General features: G+C 44.4%; 1 protein-coding gene across 1 annotated transcript; it reads right to left on the reverse strand.

The window, feature by feature from the left end:
• Positions 1-784: 784 nt before the first annotated feature.
• Positions 785-17912, reverse strand: NUB1 (negative regulator of ubiquitin like proteins 1). The gene is made up of 15 exons (XM_075419815.1): positions 17631-17912; positions 14103-14220; positions 13855-14016; positions 11815-11873; positions 10571-10641; positions 9500-9682; positions 7871-7959; positions 6355-6461; positions 5347-5533; positions 4868-4975; positions 4547-4699; positions 3700-3846; positions 3334-3429; positions 2403-2595; positions 785-1470 (listed from the first exon to the last, which is right to left on the reverse strand). The coding sequence occupies exons 2-15, from the start codon at positions 14217-14219 to the stop codon at positions 1307-1309; spliced, it is 1836 nt and encodes a 611-aa protein (XP_075275930.1). The 5' UTR covers position 14220; positions 17631-17912; the 3' UTR covers positions 785-1306.
• Positions 17913-23825: the final 5913 nt, after the last annotated feature.

Here is a 23825-nt window from a genome sequence, read left to right on the forward strand (position 1 = left end):
TGGAGAAACAGGAGATCGTGGTTCCTGGGGCTGGTTTTTCCCTCTGAAGCTCGTACTACCAGCATTAGAAACGCTTCAGCCTTTTGGGAGATACGAAACAACTCCGTTCTTACAGCACTTGTCTTGATGCACAAGTATGAAATACAGAGAATTCCTTCGCAGTGTAATCACTGCCTGCTTTCTGCTGTCCTTGGCTAAGGCAGCCAGGAAAAATAAAATCTGTGAAGTCCATCCTCAGGAACAGAGCAGTCATTTGCAGGCCACAGCTCCGCTTCCAAAGTTCAAGCCCTTGCTTCCCTGCTGATAAACGCAGGGTAAGAGCAAACCCCCGGCTGGTTCGTTTCCGTTCCCGGCAGCAGGCAGGCCCCGAGCTCCCTCTGCCGTGGGGTGGACGGGACCGCAAAGCCAACAACCCGTCCTGAACGACAGCTGACGCGCAGGGGAACTTCTGTGCTTCTGTAGCAGAAAACGGGACGTTACAAACCAGACACAAAACCCACAACGGGGGGGCTGTGCGTGCTCTATTTCTTCAGAGTGCTGAAGGGGGGGGTACAACTACCGAGACACTGCCTGAGCCAAGTTTTGTTCGACAGCTGATGGAAGAAAATCACTTCGTCCCCATGAAATCCATCGCTCTGAAGCTGCACACCTGCAAGAGGGTAAGAGGAGCTGCTTGGGGAAACTCCTGATTTAGTTCTAAACGAAAACACCCCTCACTCAGTGCACTGGGGTGTGACAGGGTCCTTCCTACTGGATTTAAAACCAAAGCACGGAAGGCGCTTACTGAAAGCGGCAGCAGCACACCGTGACCTTTATTGCCTGCGTAACCCCCGCACAAAGTGACAAGCAGAACACAGCATAAATCCACGCACAACAGCTACAGAAGTGACTCTTTGAAATCTCTCAGAAAGAGAACAGTTTGTAAGTTGATAACTATATAACCTCATGAGCTAGGCTTCCGACTTACAAACTCGCTTCTTTTAAAGCTGGTATTTTAAAATGGTATAGAAATGCTTCTTTGCTTGAATACTAAGTGAATTAACTCATTTCACAATAAAAATATAGTTTAGTTCTATTAAATTTTCTTCTGAAAATAAAGGCTTCTATTTTTCTGCTATGACAATAAATTACAATGTCTCACAAATGTAGGCTCTAAGCAGATTTATAAATAAGCAGGAATTAAGTGTTCCACTTCTAGTTTAACTGAACTCAAGGCATTGAGTAAGAGATAAGCTGAAGGTGCATTTATAATCCAAACTCAATTTCTCAGGGTAAATACATGTAACTGAAGTAGATGTAATGGGATTTAATGCTGTGGTACTTGTATATAGGATAAGTATTCATGAATGATCTGCTCCTCTTCCTCCAGTGTTAAATCCAGATAATCCTCTTCATGTTCAGGAATATCCTCCAGGATTTCATTGACGGCATCAGTCTCCATGTCTTCATCGGTTGGCGAACCGGAAGAACCTTCCAACAAAAGAAAGCAGCAGTGAATGAATTCAAAGGCGCTGGCACGGTCCCGCTCCCACCGGCACGACTGCCCTGCGAGTCTGCTCCTGCGAAACCACCGCAGTTAAACTTGCTCAGCAAACGACACCACAGGGCGGCGATTTCTTCCTGTTTCTTAAAGCTGTACGAAAGCCTTTCGTTGTACAACAGGGATCACTACAGCTCTGACAGATAACCCAAGAGAGAGTATGAGCAAGTTTCCTCTTTGCCAAATACCAAGTATCAACTACAGTTCTAGCTCTGAGCGAGGAAGGAGTATATGGTCAGATCAGCTGACTGTATCCCACAGATGGGGAACAAGCTTCCTCGCGGTCAGAAGCCAAATATTAGCACGCCAAAAACCCATCATTGTCAGTGGCAGGTCCAGGGAACGTGCTCCAGCAGCTCAGTACTTGGCTCTCTGCAGTGCAGGCAAGGAGAGGGTGGTTCGTTTTTAAAGAGAACCGGTGTGAGCGAGTACAACTAGATGGGAGAAGCTAGAGCTGCCTGTGGGCTAGAGCGGGCCACGAGCTCCTCACCGGGGAGGTGAAGACGCAGGCGAGGACGCGGAGCCCCGAGGCCTCCAGTCTTGTGGGCCAAAGCTGTAGCCCACTCCGCAGCCACTTCCCCTTAGCCCTGAAGGTTACCCCCTTCTTCTGGGCTGCATCTGTCCTGCGTGCTGCCTACAGCCGATGCGTATCCCGTGCGGTTCCGTCTGTGGCTGTCACCGACTGCTGGGGCTACAGCTTACCTGGGGTAGTGGGTGCCTCACCTCCAACTATGCTGCTAATAAAAGTAGTCTGGGGCATTGCTCAAGGCCCTTTACCAGCACCTAAGCAGAAACCGCTTAATCGTCTTGTACGAAAGCCAGAGGAACAGCCTTCCCCCTCCTCTGCCTGCACCGCTCTTACCTGCAGACTCTGTCGGCGAGTCTTTGGATGAAGCCAGTTCTTCTGACAGACTGGACCCCTCCGGAGACAGCTGCAGCGAAGCAGGAAGAACTCCCCCGTAGTGAGCGAGGGTTTGGGAAGCTACGTGGATGTTGCCTTTGAAGACCTTTAAAGCTTGCTCTGCTGACTCACGGCTGAAACCCATGTACATCAGCTACAGGAGGGGGGAAAAAAGGAAAAAAATCCGGAGAAGTCCAAGCTGATCCAGCACCAGGGTCTGACAGGAATCTGACTGCGCATCTGACAGCCATTCCCCTTGCACAGAGGGAAGGGCTCGCATGCCAGGAATTCCAGGACACTGACTCTGGTTTACTGGAACAGTTAACGACAGGGCAGTGACCTATTCAAGGAATGGGGCGGCTGAGCGGAATCAAGAGCCTCTCGTTTAGTATCAGACCAATTCTCTTTCTGTTTTTCAAAAGGAAACTTCAAAGCACTCCAGCATATCAGAAGCGTGCACGTACTATTTACTTTTACGCAATGTAGTTTTCTTGCCTACCTGACGTTAATTATGTAGCCACGCTAACTACTGAAGAGCTTTTCAGATGGCCTATGATGAGAAAGACATGTTCCAGCTCTTTCCCTTCTGCACTGCAGTGTTTAAAGACCTGAATAAATTTCTCATTTGCTGTCTTTTTTGGGATAGAGCATTAGAGCGCACACACTTCGCTCCGCACCCGCGCGTGACAGATTGGTGTAACACGCGCAGGAGGTACCCATGGATTACATTTTAGCCCGAGTGTAACTTCACCGTGAAGAGTGGATGAGAGACAGTGGAAGCACGACAGCTTGAGTGACATGGGTCAGACAATATTTGTACAGCTTTGCTTAAGGCAGGCATATCTCAGAAACAGGACAACCAACTCCTAAGAAAACAAAAGGTCTAACTTACTTGATCAATACTTTCCTGGGAAACCTGAAACTGGTCCATGGCCACAGGATCATCATCATCATCTTCCAACAATAACTCAGGATTGTCAAGAATGAACTACAATAAAATAGAGAGGGATCAGAACAGGGCAGCGGAGATACAACGCTCCTCGGTATGGGTATGTATTTAAGCCCATGGTATAAGCAAACATCAGCCAACTTTAATGGTATCTGATTTATCAGGTCAGGAAGTGGAAGTTCAGGCATTACAGTTCAGAAAATGTAGCTATGTAGTAATGAATATAGACTACAGACAATTAAAAATGCTAAAAATTTAAAAAGAAAAGGGTTTTTTGTATGAAACCATTACTCCTGAAAAATCACTTACCTTAAAGGCTTGGTCCAGGTTTCCTTGTGTATTGTGAAGAGCTACCTGAGCAGCTCTCTCTGAATAGCCCATACTTTTCAAGGTGTTTATGTCTTCCAGTCGCTGCCGCCTTTTAGCTCTCTCCTCCCTCCTTATCTGCGCCTTTTCCTGCAAGAACACAGCCATTACAAAGCTCCCTGTGCATGGGAGTGCTTCAGCCTTCCCCTGTGCATATCGGGTTTCTTGGATTTACTTCTTTGAGTTTGAATCTCTTGAGGAAAAGGGATTTTTTTTTTTTCCCCAAATACAGACTGTGCTGCCAGACACTCGTTACTAAATAAAGTTGCACTTCCACAAGCTAGCAGTGCTGCCACACTTCCGCTCTGCAGCCTCTGCAGATCGGATCTTACGCTATCACAGCTGTTACAGGCCCTGTGTGGTACGTGATAAACCCGTTTGGCAGATGGGCCTCTAGACAAGGCTTGCCAAGGCCACCCAGTCAGAACCGGGCACGTAGCCAAGGAGTTCTGCTCAGCCCTTCTCTCAACCATTGGACTTTTTTGTCCACGTTTCACTGTCTGAAGCCTAGAAGTGCCATCTCAGCTCACCAAACGTAGCTTCAGGCACTCCAAATCTGGACAACACCGTCTTCACTTCACTTTAGCTTCCTTCACTTCAGCACAAGAATTCCCTCTCTGCTCCTGGATCTTCGAAGTCCAAAGCCGTAATACGGCGTAGCTCGATGGGTACCCTCGCAGCACCTCGAAGTCCTTAATGCAGCACCATGCTGCCCTAGTCACACCCAACACGATCTTACGGATGCCCCAACTAACGTGATCCTCGATTTAATGCTCACACTGCACCATACCTCTCTCTGGTTGGTGATCAGATTGGCAGCGTGCTCCACATTCCCATGGCAGGCTCGCAGGGCAAGGCGAGCTTCCTGTTCGGAGAATCCCAGGAGTGACAGGCGATAAACTTTATCAGGATCTATGGACAGCTCTTCATATAAACGAGATGCCTGTACATTGAAAGAACAAAATTATATTACTTACACTCTTGCTAACGTACAAACAAAAAAAATGCCTCCCCATTTGTTTTTTGAGTCAGCAAAGAACAGGTGCCAGACAGAGCCCAAACACAGGAGCTGGGGTGAACGACTCAACAGCTTTACCTGATGGTGCCTTACCTTCTGGATATACTCAGCAGCCTCCTTTTCTCTGCCACTGTGATAGTGTCCTATCCCTTGAAGGAGGTAAAGCCGCAGAAATAAAACCTTCTCACGACCATAGCTTCCCTGAAGAATTGTTTAAACAAGGGAGGAGGAGGGACACATGGGTAGAAGCACAGGGTAGAAGATCAACTCATTATTAATACAACACTTCACATGTTCAAGTAAGACACAGTCACTAATAGGTGGCACTTAGTACGTGGATAAAGTGTCACATATGAAATACTGATGATGTCTGTGCACATAATCACGTTTGCCATGACCTTTGTGTCAGGTTCAATGCTTTCTCTACGCTGAGAATTACACAACCAGATTACAAGACGAGGAAGCACAAGAAAACTTTAAACTTCTGAAAGTCAGTCTTGCAGTACTTGAAAAGTAACTGAATACACACAGGAAACAAAAAGGCCACCCAAATTAAATCAAAACCAGCGTACTTTGATATCAATAAGTCGTTCGTGGTTCTCCCCATAGCACCTCTGGAAGCACCTATGTGCTGTGGACAGCTTCTTCTCTGCATCATCCAGGCAGTCCAGCTGCTCCAGGCGGAAGTAGCACCACACTATATCCAGCTGCAGCACCGCGTAATTGTCAACAGTATTCAGCAGTTCTGTGCTACACTCACTGGAAAATGACACCATTACTTTGATTTTTGGGTGAGTTTGTTGACTTTTTCCACACACTTTTCCACACTAATGGAACACACGTACTCACACGCTTGAGCAAGCACACACTTCGCATCTGAGGTAGCAAACCGATGTCAGTGGAACTTTAATAACGCACTGATCTCCCATCACCAATACACAGGGCACTAATGGGAACACTACAGCTCGAAGAATTACGAGAGTCACAACTCATTCTGTTATTATTTAAGGCAGCATCTCTTTATACAGCAGAATGGATTAAACCCTGCGCAGTCCCTGAGAGGACAGAGAAACCGTCGCCCTTAGTGCACGTGAACACGCTGAGCCCTGCGCCAGCCTCCCTGCACGTGCGTACAGATGAGAAACAGACGAGGACAGTATTGCTTTTGGGGATCTCAAAGAGCAATTCAGGGCTCTGACTGCTGACAGGGAAGTAGTTTACCTGCAGCAACCCTGCTATTGTTACTGACCTCAGCTATCTGCCTTGCCCTTTGCAAGAAGCTACTACTTCACAGGAGCGATTGCAAGACCATCTAACCGGCTCAAGCTAATGCAATTTGTAGCCTAGTACATGAATATTGACAGTTGCTGTTTCTGTGGATATGAAAGATACTGCCACTGGGCAATTTGATCCATTTCAGCTGTTCTGCATGAAGCCACCTGTCACAGAGTCAGAGCCTTTGTCTGCTGCTTCGCACGTGCACAGGGGGTGCGCGGTACGCACAGGCAGAGCAAATACTGCTCCTGTATTTGGGTGACAGTAAAGGAAAGACAGACACAAGGACTCAAAAAGGTTCTTACCAGAAGTGTTTATCAGCATCCAACAAATACGGCAGTGCTATTTCATATTCTTTCTTCTTCATCAATGCTCTGCCCTTCTCATGATAACCCATTGCCAGCACAAGGGCCTAGAAAAACAGATGGAGACTTTTTTGCACCTCCCCAACTCACGTAACTAAAAAGAAATACGTAGGCAGTCCACTGGAGCCCTTGTTCCTCCTAGAAGAATACCGTTGTATCTGTTCTGTAAGAGCAGTACTATTTCACATCGCTTCATACTTTCCTCCTGTCTGCTCATGTTAGGTATTTTATAATTAAAAGCAATGAATGTTACTGACACATGACACACTGTACCAAGTTTATTTTAGGAATGCAACCCTAGACAGATTTTCAGTGATGAGTGATAAAAGGCTAAGCATTTTTCTGGGTGCTACACTTCCTAACAGCATCAAATTTATTTTGCTTTGCTGTTACAACTATCTTGTAAAACCTAACAATTCACCTCCTGCAAAACCTCAGAACTGAAAATTAAATTTTGCATGTGGCAAAGTTCTTGCAGTATGACAAATGGAAATGTAAATAATATTTCTGGATAGAAACAACCTGCAATATTTCCTCTCACCCTCGTTCAATAGTGATGAAATCTTGTGCACTTGAACATTTGATGCTTTAACTCTTCAGGTGAATTATTACTGTCAGCACTTCCTCAGAACAGCATGCACTGTGAGAATGGACAGTTGTTATTCCAATCATCCAGGAACTCCAGATGATGCAGAAAACGCAGTATGCCTCTGAAGAGGTTAGGGCAGCAGTTAGCACATGTTGGGGCCTGCTCATTTCTTCCAGAGGTTTGGGGGATTTGTTTGGTGTTGTTACTGGGTGTTAATTCCAAGTATTTGTAAAGATTTTTATTTATCTTCAGAAAATCCAGCAATCTTAAAAGACAGCATCTATCACTGTTCTTCCGCTTCAGCGACCAACACCAGGTATGTCACTCCTACTGTAATTCAATGCACGCCTTCAGCCAAAGACATTTTCAGTTGAGAATGTGGAACTTTCTTGAATGTTGAACAGATTTAAATTTTAGAGTGGTCACAGTGCAAGAGATCTCAAAACTATTTAGAAAAGTCTTAATTTGAGAGATTCGTGAAGTTTCCAGCTGAAACTAAGGCCTACAACCAAGTTATTTTCATGGCCTTCTAGGGCACACGGAATTTAAAATAGGTGCTAGGATCTAACAAAGTTAAAGCCCATCTTAACACATGTAAGAAAGATATGGACCACACACGGGTTGGTGCAAGATTAGACCTGCAATTAGATCAGCAATCCGAGCTCTGTCTCCAGATGACTGAAGTCATCCTAATTGTAGAGTTCTACTACAATTTTATTTCGAAATTATTTCTATTAAGCAAACATACACTGGACCCAGGGTTACATCCCAAGAAAGTCTGACTGTATTTCAATCCTGTACTTGGAATACTTCACAAATCAGGCTTTAAAAGCCATCTTAGTAGTTCTGTAAGGTGCTTTTACCTACTTTTTTGGCTTGAGGAGGAATCTCGATTGACCTTCCAGTTTGATTAGCTATGTCTAGGTATGGAACAGAATCTGGATCCAAGTACTCCTCTGAAAGATAAGACAAAACAGTTTAAAATTTAAGTAACACCTTCAGCAGAGTAACTCTGCTGTCCAAAGATTATGTCAATAAGTGCATTGCTAAACAAAAAAACAAAGAAACAACAAAAAAATCAGAACTACCTATAAAGGCTGCATGTGTGGTTTTTTGGACATACCTATGAGCAATGGCCCTGATCAGACAAACATGAGAAACTTTTAGAAAGGTCACTACGGAAAAGGCCTTGTGCATCCAGAAATTTAGACAGCACATTAGAAGCTACATGAATTGTTAAGAATTTTTTGCAGAAGGCAACACCTACACTTTATACAATATAACATTTGAAATGATTTATCAAATAAAGCACAGAATATAAAAAACCCCACAACTAAGCACAGTTGATAAAACTTAAAAAAAAAAATTCAGCTCAGTATTTTCCTTTCCCCACACCTTTAATGCTTATAACCAAACGATCAATTTTGTTTTCACTTCCAGCTGATATAAAGTGAAAAAATGCTTTTCTTGTAAACAAAAGACAGTTAAGCAGGTGTTTGCTGAAATTAAAAGCTTCTGCCCTGCAATTTTTCCTCACATGAAACAAAAGGGTTGTTAAATCCATCCTTTCTACGCTGCACACAGAACCTTCAGCCTGCGAGCCCATCATGGACTCCGCTCTGCACTCTGGCACCGTGCTGTAACTGACAGTTAGCCGTAAATACCTTAAAGAGGCCCTATACCGGATTTGAGGGCTGGCGTCTAAATTACCCCTTAAGTCCATAAAAGGAACCGCTTCTTTCATTTGCTCAAAAATCTGATATTATAGTAAGAAACAGGCTGTCACCGACTGATAAAAGCAGCTTTGTTCAGGTACTTTTGCATTTGGCAGGAATTAATTACATACTCAGTTTCACAGTTCCCTGTTTGTGAATTTTTGAAACAATAAAATACAGAAGCGATTTAAACTCACCATCTAGCAACGCAATTCACTAACACAATCTCGTTTTGAAAAATTATTATTGTTAAATTGACTATATCTCTTTAACTTAATCCACAGTTGCCAGCAATCAACATCAAATGCAACAAGAACAGAAGAGCCGTGTTGCAGATGAGAATGACAAGTGAGCTGTTCTGCACAATGAAACCATGGTTACGCTCAGCCGTATCGGAGGTAGACTACAAAAAAAGCATTTAATGACTTACAATACATTATTTCACTGTGCTTACGTCTACTATAAATTTAAAGCCTGTTTTCAAGCGTCAGCCCCTTAACTGTCAAGTGCCAATTAAATAATAATTGATTCATATTATAGCCTTCTCAAAGTGCCAAATGTTTTCTAGCATTCTTGTTGTGCAAGAAGAACTTTTAGTCAACTTAAAATCCAGTTTTCAAGTAGGTAGAAACCTAGAAAAGTATAAACTGAAATCCAGCCAAGGCACAGCCACTCTTCTACACTGACAGTCCACTAAGAAGATAATTTTTGATGCGCTAGAATTAATGAACACCCATTTCCGCTCCCACCCCACAAAAATACTCCCAACAACCCCCCTTACCTCTCTCTGCTAGAATTTCCAAACCCTTCTTAGTTCTTTGCATCTTGTCATTTATTTCTTTTTCTTTCTTGCATTGAAGCTCTTCTTCCTGAACTCTTCTTTTTGTTTCCTCATCACTCAGTTCCAGTTGAAGTACCATCACTTTTGCATTGTGTGTTACACCCTGGTCTTCAAGGGTTTTGCCTGCAAAACAGGGTACGATGAATACAATCCAAATACTCTGTTTGTGAGGAGAGACTATTTTACATTGTAGTGCTACTGGGGGGAAAAGAAACCAACACCCATAAACAAAACAACCTGAACAGCCCCTTGCCTTACTCGTACTTACGAACTACAGCACTTACTAGACTCAAGAACTCAATCAAACCCCCTGCCAATTATTGACATATTCGGCAGAAACTCAGAAATTAGAATCAGACTTGCATTTTAAAAGTGCTTTTTAAATGACTGGTATGTTTCTTTGCCTGCTTTTTTCAAAACATTCAGAAAACTACGATTGTTTCTATTTCAGTTAATTGATATTCAGGCAAAAACTGGAATAAGAACATGCCCAGGATCACACGCTGCAACAGTAACAGTACAGAGGAACTGGGAACTGAACCTGAGTTCCTACTGTCAAGTCCATGACTAATTCTGACATATTCTAAGGGAAATAAATGTCAGATGCTTAGACCATCACTAAAGAGAAAGCTGTTGTCATCACTTCCCACCACATGTCTGACAAGCGGAACATGTGTAAAACATTACAAAAAGTTTTTGGATGTGCTGTAACACCATGCAACACATACTATGAGGAAGAGTAAGGTTGCTCTTAGACACACATTTTCAGCATTTCAACACTTGAAAAATGGATTTTCAACACTTATTTCTGGATTCCTATAATTGCTCTATTTCCACATAAGAATTTTGATCATTATAATTTATTACATTTCCCATAGAGTACAACCTGACAAATGTAACTGCTACTCCTTGGGAATTTCTGAAATTAAACAGAGTTACAATAAACTTTTCTTCTGAGAATCAGTAAACTACAAAATTATCATAAAAGCATATTCAACTAGAGATACATACCCAGGTCAAGCTGCTTCTTATTTATGATTATTTTGATAGAATTTTCTTTTAATGCATGTTCCTGTGCTATCCTGTGAAATAAATCATTTCATCCATGAATATAAATTTGTAAGGCTATACAATATTTCTGTTAGAATAGCAATAAAACTTAAAAACTAGTATGCTCTTAACTGGCTTAAAAATGTTGCTATAAAAGACTTCTAGAACTAAAATAACATCACCATAAATCTTTGCATACCATATAGGGAAATCTGGGATACAGAAAGGGAAAAAAAACAGACAGACAGAAAAGAACCTGATTTTATTAGGCTTAAAAACACAAAAGGAAGAGAAGCTAACGTTCGCTGTTCAGAAGACTCGCCTTCTCCCTCAGCAAGTCTGCAGATGACACCAAGTTGGGTGGGAGTGTCGATCTGCTCGAGGGTAGGAAGGCTCTGCAGAGGGATCTGGACAGACTGGATCGATGGGCCGAGGCCAAGTGTATGAGGTTCAACAAGGCCAAATGCTGGGTCCTGCATGTTGGCCACAACAACCCCATGCACTGCTACAGGCTTGGGGAGGAGTGGCTGGAGAGCTGCCTGGGAGAAAAGGATCTTGGGGTGACCTTATTGCTCTCTACAACTACCTGAAAGGAGGTTGTAGTGAGGCAGGTGTTGGTCTCTTCTCCCAGGTAACGAGCGATAGGATGAGAGGCAATGGCCTCCAGTTGTGTCAGGGGAGGTTTAGACTGGATATTAGGAAAAATTTCTTTACTGAAGGAGTGGGCAGGCATTGGACCAGGCTGCCCAGGGAGGTGGTGGAGTCACCATCCCTGGAGGGGTTCAAAAGACGTGTAGATGTGGCATTTCAGGATATGGTTTAGCAGGCATGGTGGTGCTGGGGTGACAGCTGGACCTGATGATCTTAGAGGTCTTTTCCTTCCTTAATGATTCTAAGATTCTATGATTCTGGTTACAGATTTGGAATACCAATCACTAGTGCTTTCTCAGGGACTTGCTGGGGATTTACAGAGCACCCTATCTCCTTCCCTGGTTGCAACTTTTTTGTTTGCTATCTGTTAACCACAGCTTCTTGCATGAAGAACTGCCCTGCAGAGACACTGGACATCTATTCAGACATACTGAACGAACATACATGCTAAGAAAAAGATTAATCGAACAAAGAGTGCTCTGTTTGTCTTTTTTGTTAGACTGTATGACAGTATGCTGTCTCATTAGAGGAGAGCCAAGGGTGGTTACACTTACTGCGATCTGAGCTCCTTCCCTGTGATGAACAGGTTAGTTTCCAGTGGGATTTTTCTGCTCTGTAGTAATTATATTGGGCAGGGGAAAGGAGGAGGGAAGGAAAAAAGCATGGTATCAAGATACTTTGGACATTTTCTTAATGAATCGTTTTACAACAACTACAATCTCTTTTTGATATACTAATCATGTTAACAGGGTTATGGTCAGGCATACATATTAGCAATTTCCATGCAGGGAGTCTTGTACTTGCTATACAGTGCTAAAAATAAGCATCATAACAGCAGAAGATTCAGAATTAGATAAATCTAAACGCAGAACCAAACAATTTAAACTGACTAATTTAATTATGCACTTGCAGTCTTAACTCTGCTTTGTAATGATGCCACTCACCTGTGACTGGCTAAGTTATGATTAATTCCTATTAGTGTTTCTGCTCCCAGATTAGATAAACTGGAATTTTAAATTAATTAATTCCCCTATGCCCAGCAGCATTGTAAAGAGGAATCATTAAACTATTTGTTTGTTTTAACAGCAAGGCAATCACTTAACACCCTCTACCCCTTAGCCCATCACATGCCCTGGTAATTATTTTCTCTACAGGATAGAGAACAATTATGATTCTGTGCTGTGTTTTTGCAAGTATTCAGCTAAAAAGAAAGCAAACAAACAAAAAAAGTCCTTCTGAAGCATACGTTACCACCTAAGATCTGCTTCAGAAGAAAACCCAAACCATTGCCATTCAGATCTGTTGCTGATGACTACAACCCTTAAATGCCCCAAAATGAAGTTGTTCTCTTTCACTGTTGTCAGAGTGGATGAAGACACAGCACTGGGGAAGCTGCTGCTCCCGCACACGATCAAAACTAGGAAGTGACTGGAGAGAGTTGCTGTGCTTGCTAGAAACTGTGTTTAAGGGGGAAATAGTCTCAGTTAAGAGGCTTTGTATTAGTAAGAACCTAACCAAGGGCCTGCTCTCTGTCCTGTGACCAACCTATACAGCACATTTCACATCACTAAGGCTGATGCCTCTCAACCTGTGAGACGGGTCCCTGGGCTAAGCAGCACCAGAGCTGACGCCAACACCTTGACCGTGTGGATGTCCACCAAACAGTGGCCAGCCTGTCCCCCACCTGAGCTTAGCTGACTCGGGTAGATGTAGCCACAGAATCTGGTACGGTGACCAGTCTGACATCAATTTAATCAGATTCACATTCTTATTCTGGCATATTTTCTACATGAAACTAGAGGTTGAAGCCTGGCTTTAGAAGGCCAAGACTTAATTCAGTTCTATTTTTCTGAAGCTTTTAGGAGCCTGACTTAAAAGAGAACAGATGAGTACCATCACAACAGAAAATCCTGCTTCTAATTTCCAAGTTCAAACACTGGATATACCTATTTTAAAGTAAGTTTAGTTAGCTGCCTGGGCTGGAATAGCTACATGAGGATAATGTCATCACTGTAAGAACACTGCCACATGCCACAGTTAAAAGCTAAAGCAGTTCTTTTCAATGTCATCAGCCATACATGGCCTAAGATGACACCAAGTTCAAGTTACTTATTGCAGTTAAAGGGAATTATTTTTAAAAATAAAGCTGTCATTTAAGCAAACACTGCGGTAACACAGTGATACTCATATCCTAATTCAACTTTAGGTATTCTACAGCTGAAAAAAATACATCTGCTCCTTATTGCTAATACAAACAGTTATGTCAGAATGAATCAAACAACCAGACAGACACTTGAATTCAGTTTACTTTCCTTAACTGAAAGACATTTTCTCATTAAATCCTAAAGGGAAGATAATTACTGATCTCCCACTGTCACATTCCTTTGCCATGATATTCCCACATACCCGAGAAACTGAAATATAGCTAGGTAATTCCCCCTCTCCCCATATTTTATACACCCAACACAGATCTCTCATACAAAAGACCTAAAAAAGTTGAATAAGTGAAAATATTTGCATTAGATACATATCCAGAACTCAAAAGGCCATCAAAGTAAAGCTGCTTCTCCTGAGTTTTCTGCAATGCCACTTACTTTTCTACGCGGCAGATATATATCAAGTCTCGCAATCCCAGTCACTTTAAAATTTTCATTTCCTGTTCCTCGCTCAATTGCTTTACACCGTATTTCTTCAAGCACATCCTCTGCATCGTTCTCATTGATATTCAGCTTGGATGAATATTTGTGTACAAGCTCCTAAGAAAACAGCAAGAAAAACTGGGAAAATGCACCAGCAGTACAACATGGAAGATGCAGGACAGCAACTCAGAGAGAATATTTACCTTCATCTCTTTACCAGCTTCTTTTTTTTCATTTGTGTATGGTGGTTTCCATAGCTGAATTTTGTCCTCTCTTAAGCAACTTGTCAGTTTTGCTATTAAATACTTCTTTTGTGCCATTCTTTTGAAACAAAAACACACAGAGGAAGGGAAAAGAAAGAAAAAATAATCAATCTTCAAATATATCTTTCCTGTACTAACATATTGTACTTTTTCAAGAAGTCTAAGTGACATTTCGGAACTCTGAAAAAAAAGCTGAGTATAAAATGCATTCCATGCATTTTGGTGGGGAGGGGAACCTGAGTCCAAACTACTGTAGTAAGCTGGAAAAAGAAAATAACATTGAGAAGGAGATGAAACCTGGATTGGAGTAGGGATAATTCAGAAGCCCCCTGCCACTTCAAGACAAATGAAACCTCTTCCTAACCCCTCGTGTGAGCTGGCATTGCAGAAAGTGCCGATTCATCAAAATCCATTTTCAATTCTTCAACCCTGCCCTGGACAGGGCTGCTCAATCCACCCGCCCCCTCTAAAAGCCCCTCTTGCTGTACATCTGCCTTCCTGCTTCTCCCACTTCCCTACTTCGACAGCCTTTCCACACCAGTGGATGCTTGAACAGGAATTACTGCTGTCTTTGGGGGGACAGAAAAGAGGTGTCAACAGAGAACACCTCAGAACCACAAGTTCCACTGTGAGAAGACCATCAGGTAAAGTTCACAACCCTCCAGCAAAGTGAGATCAGCTGAAGCGCAGAGAGCCAAAAAGCAAACAACGATTTACACCTCCCCGATTGCAACCATTTGTGAAGCGAACAAGTTTAACGGCATCACAAAACGGTAATGTAAAATTCTGGTGTCACAACAATGGCCCTTTTCACAGTCCAAGAGACACTTTTCCCACTCCCACTGCAAAACTAGAAAAGACACACGGGGCACAAGCAACATAAAGCGCAGAGGCTGAGATCAGAGATGACGTGCACTGTAAATCTGCACCAGGCATTACAGTACCCATCGCTGGGGAGAACATGACAGTAAGCTAAGGGTTGAGGCTGAATTCGTCAACAAAAGTTATTCTCATTCAGCTCAGAGAAAGTAGCAACCACTGAATCAATATACCCCTGAAGAAAAAACAAAACAAGAAATAGAGAAGGCAGAGAGAGGGCAAGCAAAGACAGACACAGTGATCTCAACAGAAGAAAAAACAAGTAAAACCTATGTGTATATTAAAGCATGGGAGACTTGTGGCTCTTGGACACTGGGAATCATATGGAAGACGTCCTTTAATTTATACATAAAAGCATTTAAAATATTGGCATATATGCACTAAGGTTGGCACTGAATTTTGATTAATCACTTTCACTTTTCTTTCAGAGTGGTTTCCTTTTCTCATTCTTGTTTATCAGCGCATTGCTCTCAGCAGAAAAGGGGACAGAAAAGAAGAACCCAACGTTTCTATCCATTTTACCAGTTTCAAAGACTGTTCCTTGCTCAGAAAAAAATTACTTGAGAGCAAAATAACCATAGGCAAACACGTGTGCTAAGTTTACTGGTTAACCTTACCCCAAGCCCAGCTTTAGGGAGCTACAAAGACCCTTTGAAGGCTGCAAAGCCAACAGTCTCTTCTAACAGGGAGTCAGGAGCATTGACTGAGCCAGGGGATGGTTTAACAGTCCTTCCTGATTAATTGCTGTAATTTGCATCGCGTCTGTCCAAACTAGGAGAGACAACCACACATTCTTTTTCCTGCTGGGATGATGTTGTTGTTGTTATTATTTTAGAGCCAAGGCAAAACATGGCATTTACAAAGCAGAAAGCAAGAAACTTGCTCCATTTTCAGAAGATCACAATGAAGTTATTAATGTGGCTTTCCCCCCTTTTCCAAAACATGCCAGGCAATTCCCATGAACAACCTGTAACCACCATTTTCCCACTTTTAGGTTATGTTGATGAATTATTTTATAGCTACAATTCCACTCAACATTAACTTAAGGAACAAAAAGGGTATCCATGGCTTTGTGGAACCCAGACAAAGCCTAAAATTGCAAGCTATGCTTAAGACCATGAATTTTAAATATCAGTGGCATTTATAAACTGGTCATTCATCTTTTTTATCAATACTACTTTATAGCTTTGATAAGTTTGTGATTTCTCATGATGCTGTGAAAAGCCAGAATTGAAAACTCAATAGTGGGCAGACTATTAAGCAGGTATTCTTTATTAAGGCGCCAGGCACAGGGGGGATCTCTCCTCCAAACATGTGTGCCAAACACCCTGTCATTTCAGGTTAAACACAATTACAATATGCATATTCATTGTATTTCTGAGAAATGCTTAGCATATTCATGACTTTTCCAAGAACGAATTAGCATATGTTATTGTCTTTCACGCATGTCTGTTAGCATCCTCAGGTGGTCTTTGGGGGTCTTAAGACGAAGGCTCATACTCCTCATCACAGTGTTTGCTGGTTGACCTTTGTTTCTGTGCAAACTCAGTTCTAAGATCACCTATACCGCGTCCTTCCAGGTTGTTTTCCTCTGGTCTTGTTGCCCTCTTCGTGCCTCTTTATCTCTGTAACTTGGTGCATCTGCCCTCTCAAGGCCAACCTGTCCAAATAACATTATTTAGGAGTCTCTCTATCTTAGAGCTTTCCTATCCCCCCCAAAATGGCAAGTCAAGTTTGTCTAAGTAGTGTTATTTCGGAGCCTCTTTATCTTAGAGCTTCCCTGTCTTCTCCAAACAGTAAGAATTTACTTTAGTTTAATTACAATCACTCTAGTAAGTGGAAATTTTACATTTACCGGTATCACTCACTAAGCTGTTAAAACAGAACACATCACTGGAGTCTCGAATTAAACTTCTTCTTTCCAACCCTCTGTCAGCAAAAACCAGAAATTTTGCTTTTACAAACACAAAAGCCGTCATTTTATACGTAACACTTCTAACGTTTATCACAAATTCCTATTTCACCATAACTAAATTGCCAGAGAATCCTTAGCAAAAACCGTTTATGACTGACTTTTCCATCGGCCAACACCGCAAGCGGTCCTGACACGATTTCACTTTCGGTAAGAGTTCACAGGGACTTCCCCAAATCGATCTGAGCCAGCGACCAGGGGCATTTCCCAAAGGCCATTCTAAACGCCAGGCGGAGTTCTGGCAACTCAAACGTCAGCCTCTAGAGCCAGTCAGCCTCTAGAGCCAGCCAGCCTCATACAGGACATAAACGGCAACAACTACAGAAATCAGGCTCAAAAGCCAAAATGTTGAAGGAAGGAACAGAGGATTCTGGGAGCGGTTTATTAATCGAGCAGTATGCGTTATACTTTTCCTACAGACAGGGAGGGACGCTACCCGGCGCGCTACGCCACATCCCTGCACGGCTGAAGCAGGGGCAAGGGGCTGAGGCGCGGCGCCGAGCAGGGCCGGGCAGCCCAGCGTCCTGCGGCCTCCCCGGGCGCAGGCCCGCCCAGGCCGCCAGCCAGCGGTGCCACCGGCGGATCTGAAGCCCCCACCCCGGCCCTCGGGCACTTACCTGCGCCCCACGGCGGAGGCCGGGCCTCGGGGCCGGGGCAGTCTCTGCGGGGAGCTCGGGCCCTCACGCAGCTGCTTCCCCGAACCCCTTCACGGGCCCGGGGCTGGCGGCAGCCGCGCTCCCTCAGGGGAAGGGCCGGGAGCGGCCGGGCCGGTACCGCTGGGCCCAGCAACAGCGGAGGAGGAGGGCGGGGCTTGCACCTGGCCCCGCCCCCGCGGCGCTGCCGCGCGCTCACCTGCGCACCCGCCGCTCGCCTTCCGGGAGGCGGGATGGACGGGAGGGGCGGGGCCTGTGCGCACGTCCCACCAGCCGGTGGTTGCCGGGGGGGGGGAAGGCAGGTTCTTACGAAAGCCCGGAAGGCGCAGGGGAACGGGAGCGAGGCGGGTGCTCATCACGTGGTTGAAGCCGCGGTGCGGCCGCCATCTTGGCGGCCTTGCCCTCACTGGGAGCCGAGGTGTTTGCTGGTTTTCTGTCGCTCGGTGGCGGGTGCTGCTGTCCGGTTCTCCCTGGTCTGCTTGTCCCCTGGGCCGTGGTGGCGGGGGTCCACACAGCGTGTGGCTGCCTGTCGGGGTCTGGAGGATGCTGGGTGGGCTGCAGCCTCTCTGTTTGTGAGGCAGATGGGGTTGAAATTCCTGTTAGTGCTGAGGGGGAGCTTTTCCCGAAAGGCTGAGGTGCGGTGAAAGGTGCCAGGGAGGGACGATGTGTGATTTTTTTTTTTTTTTTTGCTATGCTCTTTGAGGGCACCAGTGTTCAGGGTGAGCTTCTGCGAGGAGGCTTAGATTTCCCCTGCAGTGCTGGCAGGCAGGTTCTTGCCAGGGCGTGGGGCCCTTAAGCTGGGTTGAGAGACTGAGCTGGAAGAACACATGATAGGTACGTGTGGAAAATCTGGTACTATGTACCACCGCGAGCTGAGGCAGTGCTGGCGTGTTGCTTCTCATCCCCATAATGTCCTGGAGTGGGAGCAGGGTACGAGGCTACGCAGGGATTTGGCTGTAGGGTGAAGGCTGCTCAATGTTGTTTGTATATGAGGCCCTCCAAGGGTTGGAAACTTTTTGGTGCCTGTAAAAGATGTAAGTTCTTTTAATGCGTTGCACCAGAAATAATTAACTCATGGGTTAATTCTTTCATGTGACCAGCTGTCCCAGCAGCAAAGGGATTTTATTATAACCGCTCTGATGTGACTGAAATCATTGCACTGGAGTATTACTTGTTCCAGAATGGATGGGCCTGCAGGACTGTCCTTATGTAAAACGTTTTCCTTAGGCAGTCATGCAGACTAAGTAGGAGTGCTGCATGCTGCAGCTTTGGGAATGGGAACCCCTGAGGTAGCACGAGCTTGTGAACAGCACACTGAACTAGAATTTCAGGATTCCTGGCACCCCTCTGTACATAAATCAGTCAAGTCTGCCTGCTGATAAAATAAGGGTAAACTTGCTTTTATGATAGTCTTGCGTTCTAAAGCTTTGGTAACAGAGTGAGGAAAGTTACTCTCCCATGATTGCCAAACATGAACAAGCTAACAGTAAAGTGTTTTGAAAATCAGCTGCACTTGAGAACAGGGACTTTCTAATATTTGAAGTTTTCAATTTTTTCTCATGTTGTCCTGTTTAATTTTTACAACGGCTGCTTTAGGAAAAAAAATTTCTCAGTAGACAATGTGTCTGTGTAATATTTCAGTCTCTTGAAATGTAAGTATAGCAACTTTTCTCGTAACTAAAACTACTGCACTAAAAAATCAAAATTTACTGAAGTTGTTCTTCCATTATATCTTTGGGAATTAAATTGAAAGACTTCTGTGAAGGCAAAATGCCTTTTCTAAATAAGTTCCAGTCAGTAGAAAGCACAGTAATATGCTAGAGGAGCCTCAGGAAAGGACAAAGTGCTTGTATGAAAGTGCTTACCAAGGAGTTAGTTACTTAGTTCATGCATAAACCTGCAATGAGTTTTAAATCAAGGTATTCAAGGTCCATGTTTAATTAAGATAACTAATTCAAAGCACTTTAAAATAAATTTAGAAGTGTTTGCAGAAAATAATATCACTAATTTAGTTCACATGGGTTTATAGAGTAGGTGAGTGGCTAGATAAGGTTATAAACTTTCTGTGATACTGTTTTAAAAGATTTAAAAGTTGCAGTTGCTGAAATGTTCTCAAGTTTATCATTGCAAGTATCTAGGCAAAATGATCTTGAATTAATTTTTGAATAGTTTTAATAGTGGCCTCTTGCCAACATGGCATTTTTATTTGTTATTTATTTTTGTGGTCTACAGACTTGGAGATGTAACAAAAATAACACTCCATTATCATGATAGGCAGGAGTACAAATCAGTATACTCTAATCAGCAAGACGAGTAAATAGAAAGCTAATGTATACCCCATACTTAAAAAACTTCATTGTCCTTTGATATTTCCCTCTATGTAGTTTCTTGTTTCATTATGGGCTTGTTATCTAGTATTTTCTCTGTATTATGCCTGTACCTATTATGCATATCTGTGTTTTATTTTTTTTTTTTATCTTTCTTTACTGTAACTGTGGTAAAGAAAAAAAATAAAAACAAACAACAAAAACCAACAAAGTAGCTATGATTCTTTGTTAATGTGTCATGCCTACCCAAAAACAGAAATCAGCGTCTGAGGTGGAAAATGATCTGGGCAAGCCAGTTAATTGAAAACACTAGAAAACCTGACAAATCACAATTAACACCTCTTCCCAAACGTATGTCTTCATTCTGCTGCTGTTACTGAGGATGAGTGGAAAATTCTCAGGAGTTACCATGGTGTATGCATCGCTATTGGTAATAGTGCTTTTCAGCACCGACTGTTGCTTACGGGACAGGTGCCCATCTACCTGCTGGCTGGATCGGTGTGGGACACTACAGAGGTTGGGTCTGAAACTGTGGTGTAGAGGAAATGATGTTTGGCCAGAGGGAGTAAAATAGCATTCTATTCCATTATATTTTTTCTATGTTTATGGACCTGACAAACTGCTGTGGTACACTTAGAGCTATGAATCTCCTGCAACGGAAGCGTAGGCTCTGACAGATCTGTGCAAACATCTCCAGATGTAGTATCCTCCATCAAGTACAACAAAAGTCAGTGGAATTGTACAAAGGATTAATGGTTTGAAGTTGTGTTCGGTGCAAAGAAAATGGCAGTTTCTCTTAGAAATGGATAACATTGCTATCTCTGACAATAGACTTTTATTTGCACATTGGTATTAACTCTATTTCCAAGATATCTTGTGAGTGGATAGTTTATCTTTCTGGCTGAGAGGGTTTGTGTCTAGAAGGACATAAACCACAGCTGAACATCTTTGGGATTTTTTTTTTTTTCTCACATTTTGCATGTGGATGGTGTGATTTTAAGACAGTGGTAATGACTGAGGATGTGTGCTTGCAGACTGTTTGCAGGGATCATGAAGAGCTTTGTGGGCCATCCACCTGATCCTCATTTTGCTGTCCTTACAGGGCTCAGGTAGATATGGAATAGTTCAGAAGAGCCAGTGTCTAGGGCTATGAGGATGATGAGGGGACTGGCTGAGGGAGCTGGGCTTGTTCAGCCTGGAGAAGAGAAGGCTGCAAGGGGACCTTATCAATGCCTATAAATATCTGAAGGGTGGGTGTCAGGAGGACAGGGCCAGACTCTTTTCAGTGGTGCCCAGCGACAGGACAAGGGGCAAAGGGCACAAATTGAAGCACAGGAAGTTCCATCTGAACATGAGGAAGAACTTCTTCCCTCTGAGGGTGATGGAGCACTGGAACAGGCTGCCCAGGGAGGTTGTGGAGTCTGCTTCTCTGGAGATATTCAAGACCTGTCTGGACAAGGTGCTGTGCAGCCTGCTGTAGGTGACCCTGCTTCGGCAGGGGGTTGGACTAGATGATCCCCAGAGGTCGCTTCCAACCCACAACATTCTGTGATTCTGCATCTGCCCGGTGTATAGCTTGAAATTACTGTCATCATGAAATGGGGAGATAGTCCTCAGTTTTTCTGAAGCCTACATATGAGAAAGAGACCTGTCTGAATACTTGCAGCCAGAAGTGGGTGACACGTACCTTGTGTTTTTGTCATTGAAAAGCACTTGCAAAAGAGGGTCTCCTTCCTCGAAAGAGCTTGCAGGAGGGGAGATCAGGAACAACTACTTACTTTTAAAAATTTGCACAGGTTTGTTCTGTAGTTATGCCACAAGAGAAAATGTTAAACGCAAGCGATAAAAAACAGTTGTACTACTACAGTTACATTTGTGTAGTTGACATGCTTATATCACCTTTATGCACATACAGGTGTAACAGCAGGAAGATGCATTATACTTCTGGTAAGGAAGGTATGTTGAGATATAGTGTCGAGGAGCTAAGTAATTATTACAGAATCACAGAATCACAGAATAGTAGGGGTTGGAAGGGACCTCTGTGGGTCATCTAGTCCAACCCCCCCGCCGAAGCAGGGTCACCTACAGCAGGCTGCACAGGACCTTGTCCAGGCGGGTCTTGAATATCTCCAGAGAAGGAGACTCCACAACCTCCCTGGGCAGCCTGTTCCAGTGCTCCGTCACCCTCAGAGGGAAGAAGTTCCTCCTCATGTTCAGACGGAACTTCCTGTGCCTCAGTTTGTGCCCATTACCCCTTGTCCTGTCACTGGGCACCACTGAAAAGAGCTTGGCCCCATCCTCCTGACACCCACCCTTCAGATATTTGTAGGCATTTATAAGGTCCCCTCGCAGCCTTCTCTTCTTCAGGCTGAACAAGCCCAGTTCCCTCAACCTCTCCTCGTAGTGGAGATGCTCCAGTCCCCTCACCATCCTTGTAGCCCTCCACTGGACTCTCTCCAGTAGCTCTTCATCCTTCTTGAACTGGGGAGCCCAGAACTGGACACAGTACTCCAGATGAGGCCTCACCAGGGCAGTGTAGAGGGGAAGGAGAACCTCCCTTGTCCTGCTGGCCACACTCTTCTTGATGCACCCCAGGATCCCATTGGCCTTCTTGGCAGCCAGGGCACACTGCTGGCTCATAGTTAACCTGTCGTCCACCAGGACACCCAGGTCCCTCTCCGCAGAGCTGCTCTCCAGCAGGTCCACCCCAAGCCTGTACTGGTGCATGAGGTTGTTCCTCCCCAGGTGCAGGACCCTGCACTTGCCCTTGTTGAACCTCATCAGGTTCCTCTCTGCCCAGCTCTCCAGCCTATCCAGGTCACGCTGAATGGCAGCACAGCCTTCTGGTGTATCTACCACACCTCCCAGTTTGGTGTCGTCAGCAAACTTGCTGAGGGTACATTCTAACTCTTCATCCAGGTCGTTGATGAAGAAGTTAAACAAGACTGGGCCCAGTACTGACCCCTGAGGGACACCACTTGTCACCAGCCTCCAACTAGACTCAGCGCCGCTGATGACAGCCCTCTGAGTTCTGCCATTCAGCCAGTTCTCTATCCACTTCACCGACCACTCATCCAGCCCACACTTCCTCAGCTTCCCCAGGAGGATATCATGGGAGACTGTGTCGAAAGCCTTGCTGAAGTCAAGGTAGATAACATCCACAGCTCTCCCTTCGTCTACCCAGCCAGTCATGTCATCGTAGAAAGCTATCAGATTGGTCAGGCATGATTTCCCCTTGGTGAATCCATGCTGACTACTCCTGATAACCTTCTTTTCTTCCACTTGCTTGATGATGGCCTCCAGGATAAGCTGCTCCATCACCTTTCCCGGGATGGAGGTGAGGCTGACCGGCCTGTAGTTCCCTGGGTCCTCCTTCTTGCCCTTTTTGAAGATTGGAGTGACATTGGCCTTTCTCCAGTCCTCGGGCACCTCTCCTGTCCTCCAGGACCTCTCAAAGATGATGGAGAGTGGCTCAGCAATGACATCCGCCAGCTCCCTCAGCACTCGTGGGTGCATTCCATCGGGGCCCATGGATTTGTGGACATCCAGATCGCTTAAGCGATCCCTCACACAGTCCTCCTCGACCAAGGGAAAGTCGTCCTCTTTGTAGGCTTCTTCTCTTACCTCCGGGGCCTGGGATTCCTGAGGGCCGGTCTTAGCACTGAAGACTGAAGCAAAGAAGGCATTCATTAGCTCTGCCTTCTCCGCATCCTCCGTCACCAGGACACCCGCCTCATTCAGCAGCGGCCCCACGTTGTCCCTAGCCTTCCTTTTGCTGCTGATGTAGTTGAAGAAGCCCTTCTTGTTGTTTTTGACATCCCTTGCCAGCTTC

This window comes from Opisthocomus hoazin, chromosome 4 (genome assembly GCF_030867145.1).
Source record: "Opisthocomus hoazin isolate bOpiHoa1 chromosome 4, bOpiHoa1.hap1, whole genome shotgun sequence".
NCBI lineage: Eukaryota > Metazoa > Chordata > Aves > Opisthocomiformes > Opisthocomidae > Opisthocomus > Opisthocomus hoazin.

Coding starts and splice junctions, on each gene's coding strand:
- NUB1 (XM_075419815.1), bottom strand. CDS start 14,219: ATGGCACAAAAGAAGTATTTAATAGCAAAACTGACAAGTTGCTTAAGA. Junction 10,642..11,814: donor GGGAAGGAGCTCAGATCGCA/GTAAGTGTAACC, acceptor TTTATTTCACAG/GATAGCACAGGAACATGCAT. Junction 9,683..10,570: donor TAAGAAGCAGCTTGACCTGG/GTATGTATCTCT, acceptor CCTGTTTTGCAG/GCAAAACCCTTGAAGACCAG.